The sequence below is a fragment of the Phaenicophaeus curvirostris genome, chromosome 1 (genome assembly GCF_032191515.1).
Source record: "Phaenicophaeus curvirostris isolate KB17595 chromosome 1, BPBGC_Pcur_1.0, whole genome shotgun sequence".
Lineage (NCBI taxonomy): Eukaryota > Metazoa > Chordata > Aves > Cuculiformes > Cuculidae > Phaenicophaeus > Phaenicophaeus curvirostris.
Genome location: NC_091392.1, coordinates 181,088,421 through 181,110,493, shown reverse-complemented (window position 1 = coordinate 181,110,493; position 22,073 = coordinate 181,088,421). Strand labels below are relative to the sequence as shown.

General features: G+C 39.3%; 1 protein-coding gene across 3 annotated transcripts in view; it reads left to right on the top strand.

The window, feature by feature from the left end:
* ATP7B (ATPase copper transporting beta) overlaps positions 1 to 20,919 on the top strand; it is a 30,483-nt gene extending 9,564 nt beyond the window's left edge. Inside the window, exons 3-21 of one of the 3 annotated variants that reach the window (XM_069881588.1) lie at positions 521 to 757; positions 1,891 to 2,061; positions 2,947 to 3,101; positions 4,458 to 4,534; positions 4,891 to 5,065; positions 5,638 to 5,871; positions 6,059 to 6,150; positions 6,288 to 6,415; positions 7,561 to 7,715; positions 7,930 to 8,064; positions 8,801 to 8,995; positions 10,535 to 10,639; positions 12,278 to 12,476; positions 13,808 to 13,954; positions 15,262 to 15,404; positions 17,298 to 17,501; positions 17,613 to 17,730; positions 18,453 to 18,555; positions 19,440 to 20,919. In XM_069881588.1, the coding sequence (XP_069737689.1) occupies positions 521 to 757; positions 1,891 to 2,061; positions 2,947 to 3,101; positions 4,458 to 4,534; positions 4,891 to 5,065; positions 5,638 to 5,871; positions 6,059 to 6,150; positions 6,288 to 6,415; positions 7,561 to 7,715; positions 7,930 to 8,064; positions 8,801 to 8,995; positions 10,535 to 10,639; positions 12,278 to 12,476; positions 13,808 to 13,954; positions 15,262 to 15,404; positions 17,298 to 17,501; positions 17,613 to 17,730; positions 18,453 to 18,555; positions 19,440 to 19,704 (3,038 nt within the window). In that variant the 3' untranslated portion in view covers positions 19,705 to 20,919. Of the gene's footprint in view, positions 1 to 520; positions 758 to 1,890; positions 2,062 to 2,946; positions 3,102 to 4,457; positions 4,535 to 4,890; positions 5,066 to 5,637; positions 5,872 to 6,058; positions 6,151 to 6,287; positions 6,416 to 7,560; positions 7,716 to 7,929; positions 8,065 to 8,800; positions 8,996 to 10,534; positions 10,718 to 12,277; positions 12,477 to 13,807; positions 13,955 to 15,261; positions 15,405 to 17,297; positions 17,502 to 17,612; positions 17,731 to 18,452; positions 18,556 to 19,439 lie in introns of all 3 variants that reach the window. The other 2 variants (XM_069881580.1, XM_069881597.1) reach the window with 2 other exon arrangements.
* Positions 20,920 to 22,073: the final 1,154 nt, after the last annotated feature.

Sequence of the window (22,073 nt, the reverse complement as noted above, 5' to 3'; positions counted from 1 at the left end):
GCCATGGGACACCTGTGTAGAGGCTCTGTACTGGGAAGTGAAACATCTCTTGAAACATCACATTGATGTTATCTTTGCTAAGGGAAAGCGAAACATTTCAAGAAACTTGTCCTTTTCCTTGTTTGGGATGCAGTGCTATGAGTCCTGCAGAGATGACAACAAGTTTGAATGAATGTGAGGCTGGACTGTGTTCTCTGTGCTGAATAAGGACCCTCTAGATACCAGTAAAACATTGTCAAGTGGAGGTAGCTGTCAGATCCAGGCATTGAAATTGGAGGGAATCATTTGCCATCTGAAAGTGCAAAGCTAGTTCTATAGAGTTAAATGGTCACGCAAGTGGTACTGGTATGTATTGTTATACATATAGTTACTGTATTATTTTCATGAAGAAACCAAGAATACCGTGTCACCTTTTAAACTAAGACTTTGTGTGACTGATAAACGTGACCTGTTTGTAATTTTGCATCATCTGATTACACTGTGAATAGCATTTATTCAGTGTATTGTGCATTTATTCAAGATACCACCACCAGAGAACTTAGGCACCAGACTGACACCAGCAATGCTGCTGTGCAGCCTCGAGCTCCAGAGCCTCCTCGCCAAAGCTGTGCCTTGGATGCCCTTCCAGACAGTCCTCAACTTGATGAGCCAAACCAGCCTGGTGGAGCAACAGCTGAAAAGTGTTTTTTACAAATCACAGGCATGACCTGTGCATCATGTGTATCAACCATTGAAAGAAATTTGCAGAAAGAAGATGGTAATGAATTTAAGGTTCCTATAATAAATCTGTAAGGGACTATGGGATGAAAAAAGTATTCTATGTAGTTAATGGAAGAAGCTATGGTACAACATCTGGAAGTTAAATAGACTTAATACTCTTTCTTAGGGGTAAAGTAAATTCATCACTGTTTAACTATCCTATTGCCCTGGTGGAAAAACCCAACGGACATACTTGTGTTGTAACCATATTCTTGTAATGGGATCAAAATTTCAAATAAGGCTCAAGAGAAGAACAGAGAAATGATTCTAATTTAGTTTTAAGGGCCTTATTGGTTTATAGAGCAATCCATCTCTTCCAGAGCTATTGAGTGTTCCAACACATTTGTGATGTGAAACTTATCCTTCAGGGCATATTTGCACAAGCAGGTGCAAGTGAATGCATGGCTCCACTGCCTGGGTAATTATATTAGGTTAGGCACAGCAAAGCTTATTGGGTTAGAAGACTGCAGACTGGAGCTGCCTTTCCTCTGGCCATATAGAAGATGAACAGCACTGTCTGATTTATTTTGTTTAGGCATGCCTTTGGAGGGTTTTGCTTATTGATTCCTGCACCCCTGGTCTCCCAGTGATGGTCTCACTGCCTTGATTTAAAAATCCAAGAAACTATTAGCATTTCTGAGCAATTTTTTTTTTGCCTGTGATTTTTATATTTTGCTTTTCAATTCTAAATATAGATTTCTGTGGTTTTATTTATTTAAAAAAAGAATGAAGGCAAAGACATAAAAAGGATAACCGAGAAAAGAAAAAGGCATGGTGCTGTGGGGTTTGTTTAGGGATTTCCAAACTTAGAGAGTCCAAGATAGACTCTCTGCAGCAATGAGTGCAAACATTGCTTCTGAATATCCTTATTGCTCATTAGATTAAGATCACCTCCTTCCCTGTGTAACTCTTGCGCTTCCTCTCATTGCTGAAAGGAACCACAGTGTGGCTGGACTTCAGTAAAAATTTTGCTGTTGTGACTAGGGTACAACACTAGAAGGAGCCAAAGGGAAGCCATTAGGCTTGTAACACCTCTAAGTTTTAGAGTCCTCATTAATAATCACTTTTGCTATTTGATTTTTCTCTCAAAGGAACTGCAAGATCTAATATTTTTTATTATTGCCACTGCAGGAATTGTTTCAGTGTTAGTAGCACTGATGTCAGGTAAAGCAGAGATAAAATACAAGCCGGAATTCATACAGCCTCTTGAAATAGCACAACTGATCCAGAATTTAGGTTTTGAAGCTACCGTTATAGAAGATCATGCAGAAACAGAAGGAAATGTGGTGGAGCTTCTTGTAAGTCATGTGTATTTGAAATTATATATTGGTTTTGGAAAAGTGGTGTCTGGAAGAATAATTTTCTTGCAAATGGTTTTGTTTAAGGAGCTGTGGCTTCAGGAGGTCAGTTTTGGCTGGTTGACACTATTTTTCCTTAATTTCTCGAAAGACAAAATGAATTTGTCTTAGAAGAACCTATCCAAAGGCACTGAAATAAAAAGTGGTAGTTGTATGTACAGAATAGACTTAGCAGGGAGAAACAAAGCAGCTCTTTTCTGTGAAGGCACTTCAATCAACAGTACTGACTCTGAGCAACTGAGAGTGTATCACCAAATACTTGTTGATAATGCCTGGGGCTTACTACAAAGGTCTGAGAACTTTGGGTAAAATTTGTAAGTTGTATATATGAAGATTCTTCAAAAATCTATTTTTATTCTCAGACATACAGCTACCACAAGGCAGATAACAACAATGTGCAGTTGTGCTAATAGCTTGGAAAGTAAGAACATGCTCTGTTGAAGACACAGAAAAACTTAAGTGAGATGGAGTTATACATGCAGAGGTTGGCTTTGGTAATGTTAATATAACTGCTGATAACACTATATTAGCTACACTATTACAATTAATGCAATATATGAGTGCTGCTATACAAATATATAGGTGTGACTATAACTGCTGGCTGCAGAATTTTATAATAAAAGTGGATAGTTGTGTTTTCAGCTTTGTTTCAGTTAAGACAGCTCTATGAAGCCTTCATGCTGAGGCCTTGGGTCAGTACCAGCAGAGCCTGGATAGTCTTTAGTACCTTTGTGACATGGGGAGACCTTGTCTCAAATTCATCCACAAATTTTGAGTTAATGTGGGGAACTGCTAACTGTACTTAAATTGTCTTTCCTTTAGATTACAGGAATGACTTGTGCTTCTTGTGTTCACAATATTGAATCCAAACTCATGAGAACAAATGGCATATTCTACGCCTCAGTTGCACTTGCTACTTGCAAAGCTCATATCCAGTTTGATCCTGAAATTACTGGACCTCGAGATATTATAAAAATAATTGAGGTAGGCTTTAGAAATTTATACATGAACAATTATAAGGTGAGTTCGAAATTAAATAAAGCAGTTTGTATTTGAGAAATTTCACTGACTTTGCCATATGTTTTTATGCTCTTGTGGTGAAGATGCTGTGCTCTATAGTAGTGCATATTCTCCCAGGTTGTTACTCTAAAAAAATGCCCTAAAAACTGCAAAAAGAAGCCTTTTTAATCTATGTCTAGTGAAAGTGTCATAGCTTCATTCTTTGCAGTTCCGTGTGTCGCTGATTTCCAGTCATTTCAGTGAAGTATTGGTAATTTAGAAAAAAAAAAAAACTTTTACAGGCTCTTTCACGGGCAAGAAAAAGCACAAGTTTTGCAGCAGCTCATACCACAGATATTACATGTCTCTGCATACACTGGCATTTATTCCCACATCAATTCAGAGAAGAACTTTTTAAACCAAAGTGCTTGTAATACAGCCACTAAAGGGAAAAAAGACACTGGCTTACCAGTAACCATATAGATGGTAAAATCTGCCATTATCGTGATACAGGTGTGGACAAAACTTTTTCCTTCTCTGCCCCACCAGAAAGGAGGAGAATTTACTGTGTGAGGTGCATGCAGTGTGTAGTAAGGAGGACAGCAGAGACTATTTGTCTTTGGTGTTCTGGAGTATTTATCCAGAAAATGCTGCTAGACTGCAGAATTGATGCAGCAGCAATGATTAACATGTTAACCAGTACGCTCTTCTGAATAGTTCTGTAAAGTGCATTTTACCACAGGAACATCTCATGATGCAGGTACAAAGTTTAAATGTATTCTGCTTGCACGTGTGCTTTGGGGTTTTTGTGGGTTTTAGGGGAGGGATATGTGGTTCTACTGCAGTAACTTGCTGAAGTGTTAGTCAAAACTGGCTTTTTGCATATATTTGTTTCTGGGATGCTTTGCCCTGAAGTTTGTAGCTTTGCAGGTTTAAACTGGTTCTAGCCACTTTGAATTTCAAGCTCAGGTGTATCTACTCAGCTGCAGCGTTAACAAGGTGTTTGCAAAGTTGACAAGGCGAGTGGCTTGTACATTTTTACCTTCCTTTGTGGTATTTCCTACCTCTCATACTTGTATCAGTGGAGATGAAAGGCATAAATTTCTATACACTGTGTCCCTTTATAAGTAGCAGAAATCCTTTGCAGACTACATTTTGAGTACTGACTTAAATATCCTCTCATGTTTGCAGAATCTAAAAATAAATAAGAAGCTGGCATTTTTTAAGTGTGGAACAGTGTCCTTCTCTGACATTTCTTCAAAACATAGTGTCATTAAAATATAAGTAATGCGGTTAGTTTAATCAAAACTAACTCATCTTCCCTCCCCTTTCAATAAAAAGGAGATTGGCTTTCATGCTTCTGTGGCTAGAAGAGTTCCAAATGCTCATAACCTGGATCATAAAAAGGAAATACAGCAGTGAGTATTTCTCTTTCTCTTTCACTAATGAACATGTATAGATCATCTTTCGTAACTCACTTCACCCAGCACTTCCCAGTTAATTTAGATTATCCTTGTGTAAAGCGTACTTAATTTTATGATTTGCCATTTGATTCAAGTACTTTTATTACATTCATTAGTTTCAGTTCCTAACTGATAGATGTCTACACAGTTAAACATGTAGGAGACACAGAGACTGTCCTGAAGTGCTGGATTTTTCCTGAATATCCCAAAGCTGTGTATTAGTACAGCATTAATACCCCAAGCTCTGCACTGTTTGACCTGGATGTTGTGAGGTGTATGACAAGAAGGGATTTACAGCTTCTACTTTTCAGGTGGAGGAAATCTTTCTTGTGCAGCCTACTGTTTGGTATCCCAGTCTTAATCCTAATGATTTATATGCTAATACCTGGTGATGAGCACCCTGGGTCTATGGTACTGGAACGGAACCTCATTCCTGGACTATCTATTTTAAATCTTCTCTTCTTTATCCTGTGCACTTTCGTTCAGGTATGTCCACAGTACTTCCTAGGGGTTTTCTTTCTGTTCATTTCCCATTTATGTAATCTCATGTGGTAAAGACAGGAGACTGGAAAGATTTATGGGATTAGGCCTGCCCTTTTTATCTACCACTTATATAAATTGAAGCAGCACTCTTCTGCAAGTTATCCATTCTGTAATTGCTTACAGCACTTACTCCTGCCAAAGTTGTGTCAGAGTTTTCCAAGTGGGGAAGATAGTGTTAAAATGAAGAAATTCCTGACCAGCTGCAAACTAATTGGGTAGCTGTAGGTAAATCCCTTCAACTTCTATGCCTTGTTTGCTTTGCATTGCTGATGAAAAGATTAATATTTAGCTGGAAGAATTGTTTTGAGAAAATGGAAGGGCAAGAGAGAGGATAACAATGGAATCAACCTCTTAATAGACCACTCCACTGATACTATGTCAATATAAAGTTTGCATGGGACAGCAATGCCTTCCCTCGCCTTCTACGTTTTGATAATTCTACTCTATTTTCTTATGTACTCTCTGGTTTCATTACTGTGATTTTAATACTAGGCTGTCCATGCTTACACCAACAGTTTCTTGGTGGATGGTATTTTTATGTACAAGCTTACAAATCACTGAAGCACAAGACGGCCAATATGGATGTACTCATCATACTAGCCACAACAATTGCTTATGTGTATTCATGTGTGATCCTGATGGTGGCAATTATTGAAAAGGCAGAGAAAAGCCCTGTCACTTTCTTTGACACTCCTCCGATGCTGTTCGTGTTCATTGCCCTTGGGAGGTGGCTGGAACACATAGCAAAGGTAACTCATCTTCGCACAAATTATTGCCTGTTTTTGATGAGAGCAGAATAAAACTATTCAGGGGGATTTTGAGTCAGATGTTTCTGATGTAGCCTCTATTATACAAAGTCATTAAGAGTTCACTGTGTTAAGTAAACATCAGCATTTATATATTACAATATACCTTCAACATTTGTCTCTTTCTTAGAGTAAGACCTCAGAAGCTCTTGCTAAACTTATATCTCTTCAAGCCACAGAAGCCACTGTGGTGACTCTTGGACCTGACCACTCTATTGTCAGGTATATATTTATGAACCAAACCCCCTTCAGCCTGCCTGTGTGCACAGACTAGGCTTGATGCAGTCAATGTGAAAACATTATTATTCTTTCGATGCTGACAGTGTAAATAACCTGTCTGTTATACTTGTCTTTTACAGGGAGGAACAGGTAGCTGTTGAACTGGTTCAAAGGGGTGATATTGTAAAGGTTGTTCCTGGTGGAAAGTTCCCGGTAGATGGAAAGGTCATTGAAGGCAGTTCTATGGCTGATGAGTCTCTCATTACTGGTATCTTCTCTTACACTTACGCAAAGAAGTGAAAACTTCTAGAACACTTTCTTACAGGGAAAGAGAGCAGATCCAACCCAAAAGCTACTGTTTGAATAACCTACCTTAATGGACACTGTTCCTGGCCTTTGTGATCTTGAATCCAAATTCCCTGTCTGTGCACACCCTAAAAAGCTGAAGAATTTCTGTTCAGTCTGGTCGCTTTTACTAATGTACTGGTGGGATGGGTAGATTCTAAATACTATTGTCATTTCTGAGAATGTACCATCTTTACAAATCCATTCCAGGGGAAACTCCCACCAGATCTCTGGAACAATATCTTCTAAAGGGTGATGAAAAAACGTTGCTGAGATGTTGGGGTGTGTATGCCTGGACACTGAGGAGGGTTCCTGACAGGGTTCTCCTAGGGAGCTGGAACAGGGAAAGAAAGCCTCATGACTTGATGCTCCTTAAGAGTCATGGGACTTTTTCCACAGCTTCTGAAATTTTCATTGCATTTTCTAATTATAATAAGGATTTATTGCATCGTGCAATTCTTGTAAATAAGGTAAAGGACATAAAAACCTTTTCATTTGCATTGGCTAACTTGTTTTAATTATGTAATTGCTTTGCTTGGGGAGCAGGGACGCCATTAGTTTAAGAGCACCACTCACTCCCACTAACCCTAAAACCGGAGAAAATAAAGATTTTTGTATAGCTAGAGCTAGTATTCTTAGGAAGGCAGTGTGATAATAGGAGTTTTGCTACAGAGACAGCTTTTCTAGTCTTTTAGAAATGAGGGTGGTGGAGATATATACAGATTGCTCAAACTCCTGTGACTAGGCCGAATATTAACTGGAGACATTCTTAGCAACTCCTTTTATAATCAGTTTGCTCCTGGTGCTTTTAAGGGATGGTATACTGGAGGGCTAGGACCAAAAATAGCATTTGCCTTGAAACTAAACCCAGAAAAAGTTTTATGTAAGTAAGTATGATAGCACTTACACACATCTTCACTAGATAGAGTTATATTATACAAGATATGGTTTCTTGTCACTATTGTTTAGCATGCTGATTTTGCCAGCATACAATGAGCTGCATGCTAGTGAACAATGTTCACTGTTATTAGCAGTGCTGTCTCATTTAATTGTATCTTTTCTTTCTAGGGGAAGCTATGCCAGTCACTAAAAAGCCTGGGAGCACAGTGATTGCTGGTTCTATAAATGCACATGGCTCAGTTCTTGTTAATGCTACTCATGTTGGTAATGATACCACCTTGGCACAAATAGTGAAATTGGTGGAAGAAGCTCAAATGTCAAAGGTAAAAATAACAGAACAGAAAAGAAAAGCTTATTAAGAAATTTTGATTATGTAAGAAAAAGATTCTATATTTTAACAAATGTACTTATTCAACAAATCGTGTGTTTTCCAGACTTCAGAAAAGAATCAGATGAAGAACATTGGATATTTTCATGAACTCTATGTACATATGTGTTTTGGTCATAAACATAAAAATATGTTTTTCTTTTTTATAGGCACCCATCCAGCAACTGGCAGATAAGTTTAGTGGATATTTTGTTCCATTTATCATCATCATTTCAACAGTGACATTGATAGTATGGATCACAATTGGTTTTATAAATTTTGATGTTATTCAGAAATATTTTCCTGTAAGTAGTTACATTAAGAGCTGGATTTTGGTGTTAGGATATCGTCCAGTGTAATTAGTATATTTTCATGTATAGGGTTTGATGTTGCAACCTGACAAATACTTGTGTACAATGTGGTGTTTTCTACACAGAGCAGATAATTACAGTGATTAAAATCTAGCTGCAGGTATAAATACACCTTTGCTTTTACCCCTTAGTTGTGCATGGGTCTCCTACAAACTGAAATTATTGTCAGTCTTTCTGGACTAAACATGATATGTAGCTGTGTTGCAAGGAGCTAGGCCATTCCAATATTGCCTGAATTTTTGGGGGGCAGCCTTGCTCCTGAGGGCAGATAGTGGGTTTGGCTTTAGAAAGACCATGAGCTTCTGCTGTTTTTAGGATGTGTACTTGGTATGCTCAGGAGCCACGGGGATCTGTGTACCTGGAAGCTGGTGCATCTCCTTTACTAAGCTATAAAGGAAATGCCAGCAAGTTATGTTGTCATCCAAGAGCCTGAGAGCAAAGTCAAGCATATGTGTGCTTCAGCAGAAAAAAAGCCAGGAAATACTGCCATAAGCAATTCATAACATTGGCCTTTCTCTGCTACTACAGTAACAATAACAGATTGCTTTCCTGTCCTGGAGGTTTCCAGGTAAATGTGCTTTTAGAAAAGGCTATGATTGATTGTGCATCTATGTTATCTTCATACAACTTCCCCCCCCCACCCCGCCCCCTGTCTTTCATTTTCTTGCAGGATCAGAACAAACATGTTTCAAAAGCTGAACTAATACTGAGATTTGCGTTTCAAACCTCAATCACTGTGCTAAGCATTGCATGCCCTTGTTCTTTGGGCTTGGCTACTCCCACAGCTGTGATGGTGGGCACAGGCGTTGCTGCGCAGAACGGTATTCTCATCAAAGGCGGAAAACCCCTGGAAATGGCACACAAGGTTAAGAATAGTTCATTCTGTACTTTTGTAGCTTACCCAGCTGTTGCTACATGAAATAGGATTTCCTGGGAAATCCTTCAGATCCAGAGAAAGACTGCAGAATGTTGTTTCGTTGTTTGGTTTTGTTGGTTGTTTTCTATTGGTTGCTGCTCAGTAAGATAAAGAAAACAGATCTCACCACCTTTCTTCAAAGTCATCTCAGCAAAGTGTTGAGAGCCAAGAGTTCCTGCAGTCTTATGCCTACAAGGCTGCTAATCTTCTGCATGACCTTAGAGGTTGCTGACTTCTGCACTTACCTTTTCTGCAAAAGAGCTGAATAATGTAGAGTTTTTCTTCTTTCCTCAGGGGGCTGTTGTGAGATACATATAGTTCATGATCAGTAGTTTAAAAGACTGTAAGAGAAAGCCAAAATGATTTGAAGTGCTTTACTGTAGAGAAATAAGATGGAAGGGAGGTAGAAAAGGCCCTTCAAGAATTAATGAAAAGAAGAGGAGGAGATTGAAAGAGGGGAGGTTTGACATGACCACAGCCAGTGAAAAGCATGGATTTAAAACATGCAATGGTAGACTGGATTAGAAAAAGATAGAACATTTTAAGTGAAAAGAATGGTAAGACTAAGTTAATCAGCTTGATAATTCTTGTTCTCACTGGACATTATTAAGCATAGAACAGAAGTTTCTCCAAGGCTCTAAAAACACCAACAAAACCAACCACCAAACAACCCCCCAAAAAGGATTCCTGCTAAGTGTCACGACTTTTGAATCTAAGTCAGGGTAAGGTCAGGTGACCTGTTGGTTTCTGCAAGGTTGGTGTGTTGGAATAACTGAGAGTGGAAATAGTGCCTACTCTGAGTTTTTTTGGTTCATGCGTTTCTCTGTGCTGTGTTTATTTTCAGGATTAGAACTGATTTCAGCCTTGGGTTTCAGTATATGTGGGACTGTGTTTTTTGGTTCATTCCTGATTCCTCAAGGAATTCCTCACTGGGCTGACGAACAAGCGATTGCTGAATTTGGTGAATAGTGTGAGGTTGGGTTTGGTTATGTTGTTGTTTCAAGAACTTGTTGCAGTTTTTTGCACTCTTGCCACCTGCTCTTATCACCAAATAACTTTCTGAGTCCGCCTCCCTCAGTGATGTTGTTGATTGTTTAGAGTAGCATTTGTAAAAGCCTTTCTTGCATCACATGCCTTGTGGTAAAAATTACTAAGGTGCACTTACGTGAATCCTGCATGTGAATACACACTCAACGGACATCACAAGTCCTGTGATTGCTCTGTTTTCTGAGATCCTGATGTAGGTATAGGGTGATGTTTTAACTTCAGTGCAATCTGTATGGGGGATGAATAAGAAAGCATAAGGAGGCTTAATCTACAGGTAGTTCAAGGTACATACCGGAATCCCTACTTTTATAGGCTTATTCTGTCTTGCTGTGCATATAGTCAACTGATTATTAAGGTCTTGCTTGTATTTATGTACTAAAAACATATGAGCATCCTTGTGCTTGCAGGACTTAGGCAGTAACTCTGGTTTATTTCTTGCAGATCAAGACTGTGATGTTTGATAAAACTGGGACCATCACCTGTGGAGTTCCTAAAGTCATGAGGGTGCTTTTGCTGGGGGACATGGCTGTGCTCTCTCTGAAGAAGGTACTGGCGGTGGTTGGCACTGCAGAAGCCAGCAGCGAGCATCCTTTAGGAGTGGCAGTCACTAAATATTGCAGAGAGGTACTTAGCCTTCCTATGTCACCTAGTGGCTGAAGGGGTCTGTGCAAATGCAGCAATGTTGTGTAAAATGAGCAAGTCCCAGATGGAACAGCCTGTCTGAAAGTAACAGGCTGGAAAGTGGGCAGATTTTATGATTGTGCATCTTAGTCTGAACAATACTGAAAGGCGTATTAAGCTTTGCTTTTCTAATAACGCTGTGGAGTTCTCAAGCAAGATCTAACCCAGTTCTTCCTGAACTGGTGGGAAAATAAGGATTGTGGAATATCTGCTGGAGGAATATTCATGCTTAAAATAGCATTGTAAGGCAAATGTGTGTGGTGGCATTTCATGTACTACTTGACTGTAGTCACTTCTATTAGTCACTTGCTTATCTGAATAGATTAGGCAAAGAGCTTTAAAACCTGAATATTAAACTGTGATATTTGTGAATTTCACAAATGAATTAATAGATTACTCAAGTCTTTGCAAATTTTGCAGATCCTCAAAGGTCATTTATATATTGCATGTATTCCTCAAATGTTTCAGGAAGAATGAAAGCACAAATGGTAACCAAAATAGGAAGCATGGTTTAAATAAATAATTTCTTTCTGCTAAGACAAGTTATTATTTGATTTATGGAAAAATCTATTGACAAGCATACATCAAACTTATTAGTGTTAGATCTTTCAGTGGTAAAATTTGGAAGTTAACATAAATTTAGAAGGAAAAAGAGAGCATAGGTAGTGATTCAGTTGCCTCTCATATTTTACATTTTCTGTTTTCAACTTTGTCTTAGTTCGCCAACTTCTGTACTCATCCCATGTACCAGTTATTGTTGGATCATGACCTACATACATTGCAATGCTATACTGTTTGCTAACATTCTTACCACCTGCCTAATTGTCCCTGTATTGTAAGAAGGTAACTGAAGGGCATATGTAATTCTGGAGACAACCCAGATTAACTTGTTTATAAATACATACTTTCTCTGTTCTTTTTTCTTAACGCATAGGCTCCTGGTAAGACCCTGTCTCATCTTGAAGGTACTCACTGGCTCCTCTTTCTAACTCAACAGAAAGACCTAGTTTCTTTTATTATCCAGCCAGCTCACTCCAGGAATTAGATATAGTTTTTCACTCTACTTTTACATATGTATGAAAGGCTTGGTCCCTCACAGCCAGTTGTCTGTGAGGTTAATTAGAAGTTACATCTTTTCAGAAGCTGTATGGCTTATTGTTATAGTACTTCTCTTTAGTTCCTAGTCTTGGCTGAGGTCGTGAATGACCAATGTTAACTGCTTTGCCCATGAACTACCAGGAAAAGCTCTCCTTTATGGTTTGCTGCTGCTAGGGCTGAAATGTGTGTGTGATCTGCATGGCTGCCCCTTTCTAGAATTCTAAACCACAGCATGTCTAGAATATCTTTATTTTCAGTTCTGCACTGCTGAGACTCCATGCTGCTTTTCTGTCAGTCGGTCATTGTCCAGATGAGGAATGATGCCTCTTTTCAGCAGGAGTTATCTAATAATTGTGTCCCACTTTGACAGCACAGACTGATGATGATCTCTGGTTATGTCTGCAGGAGCTTGGCACTCAGAGCCTGGGATACTGCACTGACTTCCAGGCAGTCCCAGGCTGTGGCATCAGCTGCAAGGTTGGAGGTGTTGAGGCTGTCCTGGGTGCTGCTGAGGAGGGTCTTGATAAGCTGGATGCTAACAGGAGCATGGATAGCGGTGCCTCCCTGGGAGATAACGCACTGATCACATTCTCCGAATCACACGGTATGTCTGCCCCCAAAGTGACCACAGTGAGATAGCAGTGAGAGGGCTAATGAATCAAGACTGTAAAACACTGTAAAACAATCCTTTTGAACTGGGAATAACAGAAAGGTGGATTTATGGCAGAAGGAGGCAAAGAAAATGAGGGCAAAAAAAGCACCTCAACAAAACCTGAAGCTCTCTCTTTCCCCAACTCTTGATCTGTCTGCAATTCAGAAATCTAAACAAGAATTTAGATGCTAAAGTGATGGGTACTCAAAGTCCATACAATGCCTAGGCAATAGGGCTTACCCAGCAATGTCCCTGTTGAATAGAAGAACGGTCCAGCAGGCAGCAAAATTTGCCAGTTAGCATTATCTTCCAATTTAGAGCAGTTACTTATAACATTTGTTATCTTATCTCTACTTTTTATATCCTACCCTTTAGTTCCATAGTAACTTGGGCCTTTTGTTTTCTGTTCATATATCTCTCAAGGCACTTCTAAAAAACCCAAATCTATTTAGCAGATGAACAATGAAGTGTGTTATATCTGCAAACAAGGTTGCAGTGCCTGTTGGTTTTGATTAGGCCAATATGTTTGGTTTTGTTTCAGGCTCTGTGGAAGCCACTTTGATCTTTTGTAGTGTAGGAGAGGAAGAAAAATTATTTAAAGCCTCCCTTAAGAAGCTCATCAGTTCTCTTCAGAAGACTGTGGCTCTCCTGACCTTTATGATAAAGCAATTAAAAGAATTATATAAAATAAGAACTTTAATCATCAGAGTTGTGCTATTTGTGAATGGTATTGATGTAATATTGACTCATCTGCTTCATATGGCTCTTATTAAATTGAATTGAATTCACAATGAGGTGCTCTACATACTGATTCATTGTTTGTTAGAACAAAAGAACTTTTTCTTACCAGAAATAGCCTTTATATTTGAAAGAAGTCATTAGTTGTGAGAACAAAGCAGCACAGCATTTATAAAATGTGCATACTGCACTTGTCGAGGAAAAACAATGCCAAATGGCAAGGGCAAATACAGGCAAATACTTCCATTAAGTTCATGACGCAGTTCTGTGTATAAACAGGTACAGATTAAGTCTTGAAGGAGAAAAGTTTTATGAGGATGTCTTCAGGTAATACCTGTGCATTTGTGTTTGTCCATGACAGCAGCGCTTCAACAAGACTAATTCTGTTTGTCTTGGGTGTGAACATTGCCAGTCTGGAGCACACAAATGAAAATTAGTAATATCTTTCTACAGCTGATGCAGCTTGACATTGTCATCCTCAAACATCTCTGCCTTGTGTTCTCTCCCTTTAAGATGCTTATATTTCTTTCTGTTTGTGCACAAAGGTCCATCAGCTTCTCATACATACTCAGTATTGATTGGAAATCGTGAGTGGATGCGACGCAATGGCTTGCATATTGCAAATGATGTAAATGACACAATGACAGACCATGAAACGAAAGGACAGACTGCCATACTAGTGGCTATAGATGGTAAATGATGGTTTTTTTGGAGTGACTTTAGTAAATATCAATTGATCGTATCACGGAATAGATAAAAGCAAACTCTGGAGCAACTGATCAGTGGCTTAGTGTCAAGAAACTACTAATCTTTTAGTGCAGAACTGCTTGTGAACTGCAGAGTATCAAGGTGTTCTTAAAAGAAGCTTTCGCCTCAAACCAGTGTTATAAGATTTTGTTGGGTAGTTTTTAATGTAACTGTTAATTTCTGAACCTCCTGTTGTCTAGGACTGCTGTTCAGGACAGCAGTGCCAGCACAGCACCATGTCTCATCCTGACTTTTCATCCCTTAAGGAACATATGCCAACCTATTGCATCACTGATTTCAAAATATTTCATGAATAAACATGACGATTCATTAGATCATTCAAGTGTAATAGATTAGACTAAATGAGCTTTGCCAAAGGGTTTCTGTTCTGTGTTATGCAGAAAGAGATCCTAGACAATACCTTGAGATGAGAAACTGCTATAATAGACTGCCAGTACATCTGTGATCTAGAAATGAAACCTCTGTTTCTAGTACTTAATACATATTCTTGTTGCTCCTCCAGAGCAATTTTGAGTGGCATTTCTGCTCCATCAGCAGTCCAGCAAAATTAAGTGCTCTTAACACAGAAATAAGGGTTCTGATGTACACCTGGCATTTGTATCACTGTTAGTGATAGCAAATAGAGATACAGGCATGCAAAACCTACTTAAGTTCTTTACTTTTGAAAGGTAATATGCAATGATAAACTAACGTGATTTTTTTGTGCATCACATGAATGAAATGTGGATGCACCTTTGAGTCAATGTGTTGGAAGGTAGGTGCAACACTTCTATGTAAAAGTAATCATTATAGTAGAAATCAAATCTAGAAAGAGTAGGGGCCATAAAACCCGATACTTTCTGTACTTCCTCCTAAAGGAGTGACTTCAGCATCTGACCTGGGCACAAATGCCAAAACTTTCTCTGATCTGCTATTGTATTTGTCCATAATGTACACCTACAAGACAAACATATTTAAAAGCTACTATCCTCTTTTCCCCTTCTTCCTGGTCCCTAAATATCAAAGGTGTTTGATGTTTGATCTGAAACAGAAAAATGAGAAAAGTGCATGTGTGGGTAAGAGAGAGACCATAACTAGAAAACTGTAGATGGTTGTTTGGGCTTGTGAGTGTCAATATTGACCAGAACGTGTTATTCCACAAGCTGCCATGGTGTAGTAGAGGGGAAGTCCCATTCTCTTGCTGCCATTTTTCCTCCCACAGCTCTCTAACAAAGGACATTTCTTTGTGCAGGTGTGTTGTGTGGAATGATTGCAATAGCAGACACTGTCAAGCAGGAGGCAGCCCTTGCTGTGCACACGCTGAAAAACATGGGAATAGATGTAGTGCTGATAACGGGGGACAACAGAAAAACTGCAAAAGCCATTGCTACTCAGGTATCTCCTCCTTTGCATTTCAAAAAAATACATGAAGAAGTACTAAAAGTCAGTGTCTTTGGAGCAAGAACTCAGAGTTTGCCTGGATACGTTAAAGGAAAACTAACTTTTCTTGAATTGAACTGAAAATAAGTTCAGCTACTATGGCACAGTAGAGGCCAGTGGCTGCATTAATATCCCACTGAAGACAATGAGTCAGTACTTCTGTAGAGATTCAGAGTTTCTTGTGGTAATTTGTTGCTGAACTAAAGCGTCCTGCTTCCCTTCACTGAAGGGCACTCATGTTTGGTTAGTGACAAAGGAAAGTTCTTTTAAGGTCACATACTGTTCCCAATAAGAGAAGTGAGGATTTGTCATTTTGTTTGAGTAACATAGTAATTACAGTAATAATTATTGTTAAGAAGCATAGCAGTCTAAAAGATGTTTATATGAGATTTATAAATGTTGCTCCAAAATGTTTCCACATTCTCACTCTATCCTGCTACATATCCACCTTCTCCATCTTCATTTCCCTTTGTATTAGTCTACTTCTAATCTACTGTATGCTACCTTGCTTTCCTAAGGTATTCCACCACACAGCTAACTCAGACACTGAGGTATGCACATTCTTGTATGTTGTGACCTCTGTTCTGTTTCTCAGTGTGATGCTTTAATTCTTATATTTTGGTTCAGGCTTTTGCTTTTGTGTTCAGTTGTGGTGAAGAACTTTCCCACCACACCTTTTTTTGTTAAGAAAAGTCTTTCAAAAACAAGCTTCAATTGATAATTCCAGGCACGAAGTGAAGTTTTCAAACAAGCTTAGTCTGTGCCAGCCTACAGTTTCATTTTTTTGCACTTACTTCCTTTCTAGTGGATAAAATGGTAAGCCCATCCTAAAAACTTTTAAAAATGTTACTTTTTAAAAAAAAGTTACAAGAGAGCTTCTGCCTTGTGTAGAGGAAAGTTGATCTTTGCATGGTAAAGCAGACAAACCAGGGGTATTATTTTAGTAGACCCACCGGTTTTTCAACTGCAGTGGTAAAGGCATTGGTAGCAACTCCAAATTAGTTGAGGCATGGATGCGTGTAAGCGTTTAGCTAGCCATCTTCTTTATTTTCATAGTTTCTGTTGGACACACACATACTTGGTTTTTCTTTGTTTCCCGTACTGTTACTAACTCTACAACTACCTGAAAGGAGATTGTAGAGAGGAGGGTGCTGGCCTCTTCTCCCAAGTGACAGGGGACAGGACAAGAGGGAATGGCCTCAAGCTCCGCCAGGGGAGGTTTAGGCTAGACGTTAGGAAAAAATTCTTTACAGAAAGGGTCATTGGGCACTGGAAGAGGCTGCCCAGGGAGGTGGTTGAGTCACCTTCCCTGGAGGTGTTTAAGGCACGGGTGGACGAGGTGCTGAGGGATATGGTTTAGTGTTTGATAGGAATGGTTGGACTCGATGATCCGGTGGGTCTCTTCCAACCTGGTTATTCTGTGATTCTGTGATTCTGTGAACTGATCATACATAGTTCCTGTATTGCATTCACAGAAACCTTTATTGGTGCATCAAGTAGCATGATTAGCTGAAAACTGTCTCTTTTAATCATCATGCTTTTATTGCTGGAGAAGTAGAGCTTCAGAAGCCATAAGGGGCATGATGCTAAGGGTGGGGCATGACGCTAAGGACTGGGCATGGTTTGCCAGGATCTGTGCAGAAAAGACGAAGGAGGCTGTAATCAGACACTTTCTTATGCCAAAGACGTGTTGCTCTTCAGCTTTCTATGTAGCTTGCAAGTGTTGCCTCCACCAGAGTCAGTTTGGTTGATCTTCTTTTGTTTCTCCTTCATCCAGAACAGCAAATGGTTCTTCCTTTTAGCATGAAATGTATCACCAACCGTGTATGTTTCTTTCTTTCTGTGTAGGTTGGCATCAAAAAAGTCTTTGCTGAGGTTCTTCCTTCTCACAAGGTTGCTAAGGTCCAGGAGCTTCAAAATGGGAAGAGGAAGGTTGCAATGGTTGGTGATGGAGTCAATGATTCCCCTGCACTAGCCAGGGCCGACGTTGGAATTGCAATTGGAACAGGCACTGATGTTGCCATTGAAGCAGCAGATGTTGTTCTTATCCGAGTGAGCACTACAGTTTTGACCAGTCCTCTTTTATCACTGACCCTCCTCTTTTTTTGTTTGCTATTCTGAAGACTGCATGTGGAAAACTTTTAATGCTCTTCTGTCTTGCAGAATGACTTGCTGGATGTAGTTGCCAGTATTCACTTATCAAAAAGAATAGTTCGAAGAATACGAGTAAATCTGATTCTTGCCTTAATTTATAATCTGCTTGGAATACCCATAGCAGCAGGTATGTGAGTGCCAGAACTTGGCTTGTCAAAGACAGCAGCACTGTTGAGCTCTGTGGTGCCTGTTGTGGGATGTCCTGCTCAAGGAACCAAAGAAGGGTTCCTAAAGTATTTAAAACTTGGGAGAAGGAAAATGAAATAAAAGTCTTCTTTGTCCTAAAAATTTTAAACTCTTAGAGACAAATTTTTACATGACAAAATTAAAACCATGCTTTTATTTCACATAGCAGTACTTAGGGATTAGTTTCTATATATTAAAACCCAGCTCTAATCAGAGATACCATCCTGCTTCTGGGTGTTCTCTCTTTTATTCACTCTGAATTGCACATTTTCTCTCCTACTACTTGCATTCTCTCCACTTCTGTCAGATATCTTCTCATGCTCCAAATTCCTTCTTAAGCATTACTTCAAGCATTCCTCTTTTTCTTTGAGTAATTTATCCCTACTTTGCCTAGACTATTGCCTAGTCTTTCTGCTGCTTTTGTTTTCTTTTGTATGTGTGGACTGGAAGGGACAAATAATCTTACCTTGTGGCTCCAGTATTGTAGCTGAATAGATGCAGAGGTCATCCCTTGCAAGGGAAGGTACATATACATCAATCTAGCTGTGTTGATATAGATCTCAGCAATTCATGATGTAGAACTGCTCATCTGTTCTACGGTATGCAGGGACAGAAAGGTCTGAGACAGGCAGCTCTGCCTGATGTCCATATGTTTTTTCCTAGGTGTGTTCATGCCTGTTGGCCTTGTGCTTCAGCCTTGGATGGGCTCAGCTGCAATGGCAGCTTCTTCTGTGTCTGTCGTCCTGTCTTCCCTGCAGTTGAAATGGCAAGTTGTCTTATACTAACCAACTGGGGAACCATAGGCAGCCCTGCTGCTGGGGGTCAAGTGAGACATTAATTTGGGATTTCTATACCTAAAAGTACCTGATAGTCCTTTAATTTGGGGTTGTTCTATCTAATCCTGGGCTCCCAAAGAGACAGATGTCACTATTATGAGCACATCTGAACTAAGATTCCACTGAGCATTCTTTAACCAGCAGCTAAAAGTGTGACTGGATGCCACCTGGGCACCTGCACTGGAGATACTGTTCAATATGAAATGAGGTAATGACTGGCACTGGTTTGCTGTCAATATCAAATGAACAAACAATTCAAAAGACAGCTCTGCATAATGTTTCTGTAGATGTTTTTTTAGAAGATGTGCTTTTTAAAAGATTTGTACCTGCATATTTTGTCTGTTTAATTCAGCCAGAGAGAAACAGAGAAGCAGTGTGTTTATTCTTTTACACCTTGCTACAGATGAAGTATCTTGCTCTGAAGAGAACACCAGATTCCAAAGAACATGATAATACATATATGTAAAAATGACCATGCATACTTGTCATTGCTGGGATTTTTCTGACCTAGAATACAATGAATCAGGAAGTGATTTGGGGGGTCATCAAGTACATTCCTCTGAAACTGCTTACTAGGAGCCCTTTCATGATTCAAAATACTCGTAATTTTTCTCAAAGAACCTCACTTTGAGAGTCTCTCTCTTTTAATATTGAAATGTCTTACGCCTGTGAGCGGTACTCTTAGCCATTAACATTTTTCTGAAGTGCAGGTAACATTTAGGTTGTCAGAAGTTCCTGATATTTTTCTAATACTGAAGATGCTTCTGCACATTTACCTCTTGGTACTGAACATATTTTCTCTTTCTCTTCTTAGTTATAAGAAGCCAGACACAGAAAGTTATGAAGCACAAGCTCAAGGCTGCATGAAGCCACTCACCCCTTCCCAAATCAGTGTTCATATTGGAATGGATGATATGAAGAGAGATTCATCCAGACCAGCTCTTTGGGATCAGATTAGCCAAGTGTCTCTCTCTGCCTTGACTTCAGACAAGCTGCCGAGACGTAACGGTTTTGTTGAGGAAGAAGGGGACAAGTGGTCATTGCTCATGAATGCAAGAGATGAAGAACAGTACATCTGAAGCACTGTATTCTTAGCACAGGAGGAAATGTTCCTCCTCACCAGTGACAGGAGGGAGCAACATGTCATCAAGAGCTTCAAGGCTCTAAGTGAAGCAATTCTTTCAGCTTATGAAACAATTGCAACTCACCTCGATGTTGGATTTTATGGATTGTGGATTTTTTTCAGGTCATCAGTTTTTTTTCTAGTCACAGAAAGAATCTGCAGCTCTGTAATGAACTGGGTCCTTTGCACTAAACAATTAGTGAAATACTGTAGAATTGTAATTTTCAGAGTCTAAAAGAGTTTCTCTCTTCTAGACTGTTTGCTGGGCATCAAATTTCATACTTTTCATACTTTCTAACTTTATTCTTTCAAGAGCACACGAAGAAAAAGCATTTTCAGAGCTGCCAAATATTAATTTCTGTGTACAAGTGAAAATAGCCACAGCATAAGGAGCTCTGTGGTCAGAAGTCATGTTTTAACAGAGATTCCTAAGTAGTGATGTCAGTGTGAGAGCACTTTGTATTTAGGACTCACATGTGTCTCCTTGGACCAAAAATGCTTGTGTTTCGCTGCCTAAAACTCTCTGAAAGGTCTCTTTCAAAGATTTTCACTTGCTTTCAGGTATTGCATCATTTTGATGCACATTTCCATTGCTAAACTTGTTGTCATTCCCACTGCTCTCCTAGATTTTCTCTTTTGCTCCATAGGAGCTCTTTTTCCCCCTTTCTTTGCACAAGATATCTTCTATGAGTTATTATTATGTTTACAGATATTCCTGTTTGAGACAAGCTCCTTTAAGTCACCAGGAAGTGACTTATTCGAGTCCACAAAGGCAGAGCAATTGCTGGTCCAAGTTAGCATGTCATCTTTCTGTGAATACCTTGCAGAACCCTGTGAAGATCCTGACAACTGGGCAGTTGTCTGTCTTTTCCTTCTGACAGGGTGGAGAATTTATGCCAGTGTGAGCAAAGGTGATGATTACCATGGTGTGACTGAGAGCAGAACTAGCACTGCTGTGACTCCAGCATGACTGAGTTTATTGCATAAGTTAAGCCCAGCTTGCTGGTTGCTTAAAATGGAGCCAAAATATTAGATGGTAAAAGTGGAAAAATGGCCTTAAAATGTGAAGCTTCTATTTGCTATTGCATGAATAACCTTTTCTGATGACAGAAGGATTTGAACTAACAAGACTTGTAATAGCCTGAATTTTAATGTAAATTTGTGTTCATATCTTGAAGACTTGTAATAGCTTGAATTTTAATGTAAATTTGTATTAATATCTTGAATTTGTTTTAATTTCCCTCCTTGCTCTATTTTAGCAAGAATCACAGAATCACAGAATCACAGAATCACAGAATAACCAGGTTGGAAGAGACCCACCGGATCATCGAGTCCAACCAAGAAATCAAGGTGCTGAACAGCCCCTTTTTTGCTTAACTTCTTTACCAAAGCTTGCATTAAGTTTATCACTGTGAATGTCAAATTCATCCCTTAATGCTTCTTAGTCAGGACAGCAGGAATCAATGGCTTCAGTGAACTGAATCTGGTCCCAGGGTCTGCGTTGCTCAACTGTGGAAATCTGAAGCAAGCAGACTAGAATTCTATAGTCTAATCTAGAAGGGGAAAGAATAGCAGTTACTATGCTAAGCAATGTGAAATAACCACTTAATTTCACTAACTTAACTGTTTCCAAGACACGTTCAAATCCTGGTTCTCCTGATGTAAAAACTAAAAATATGTCAAAGAGGAAAAAAATTGTGCTAAAAGAATTGAGCAGGTCTTCTTAGTCCTCTTACTCTTGTATCTGAGCTTTCCTTAGAAAACGTCAACAGCACTATCTTGAATATAATTACAAAGCAGTTTAAAAACTGTTGAATCTCTCAATATGCGTAGAGATTACTTTCACAATGCATACACTTCCCTAGGGGGAAGATGATCTACTGTTTCACTGTTCTATGTTTTCTTACCAGTGCTTACAGTAAAAATGTCATGGTTTTTAAAAAACAAACAAGTAAGTCTGTGCCTTTCTCCCCTCCTCCCACCCTTTTTTTTGGAGGGGTGCAGCAAAAAAACCCAAACTAGAGCATAAGCAGTGTCTGTTGGATTGCAAGGTGCATATGATGCACAGTATCGTTGCCAATGAGCAGATTGGTCTATATGACATGGTGTGCAGAAGTCCTTGAGCTGGATTCTGCATGCTTCTCACTGACAACAATAAAACCAAGAAATTCAACCAATTAATCTGTTCTGATGGGCCACATCTTTCTGCTGTTTGGAGTTGCAAGAAGTTTTGTGACTGCTTTCAGCAGAACTAAACTTGACTTGATTATAGAGCTGACTTGATCCCCACTTATTTAATATTTGCTGTGCAGTTTTCTGCTTATT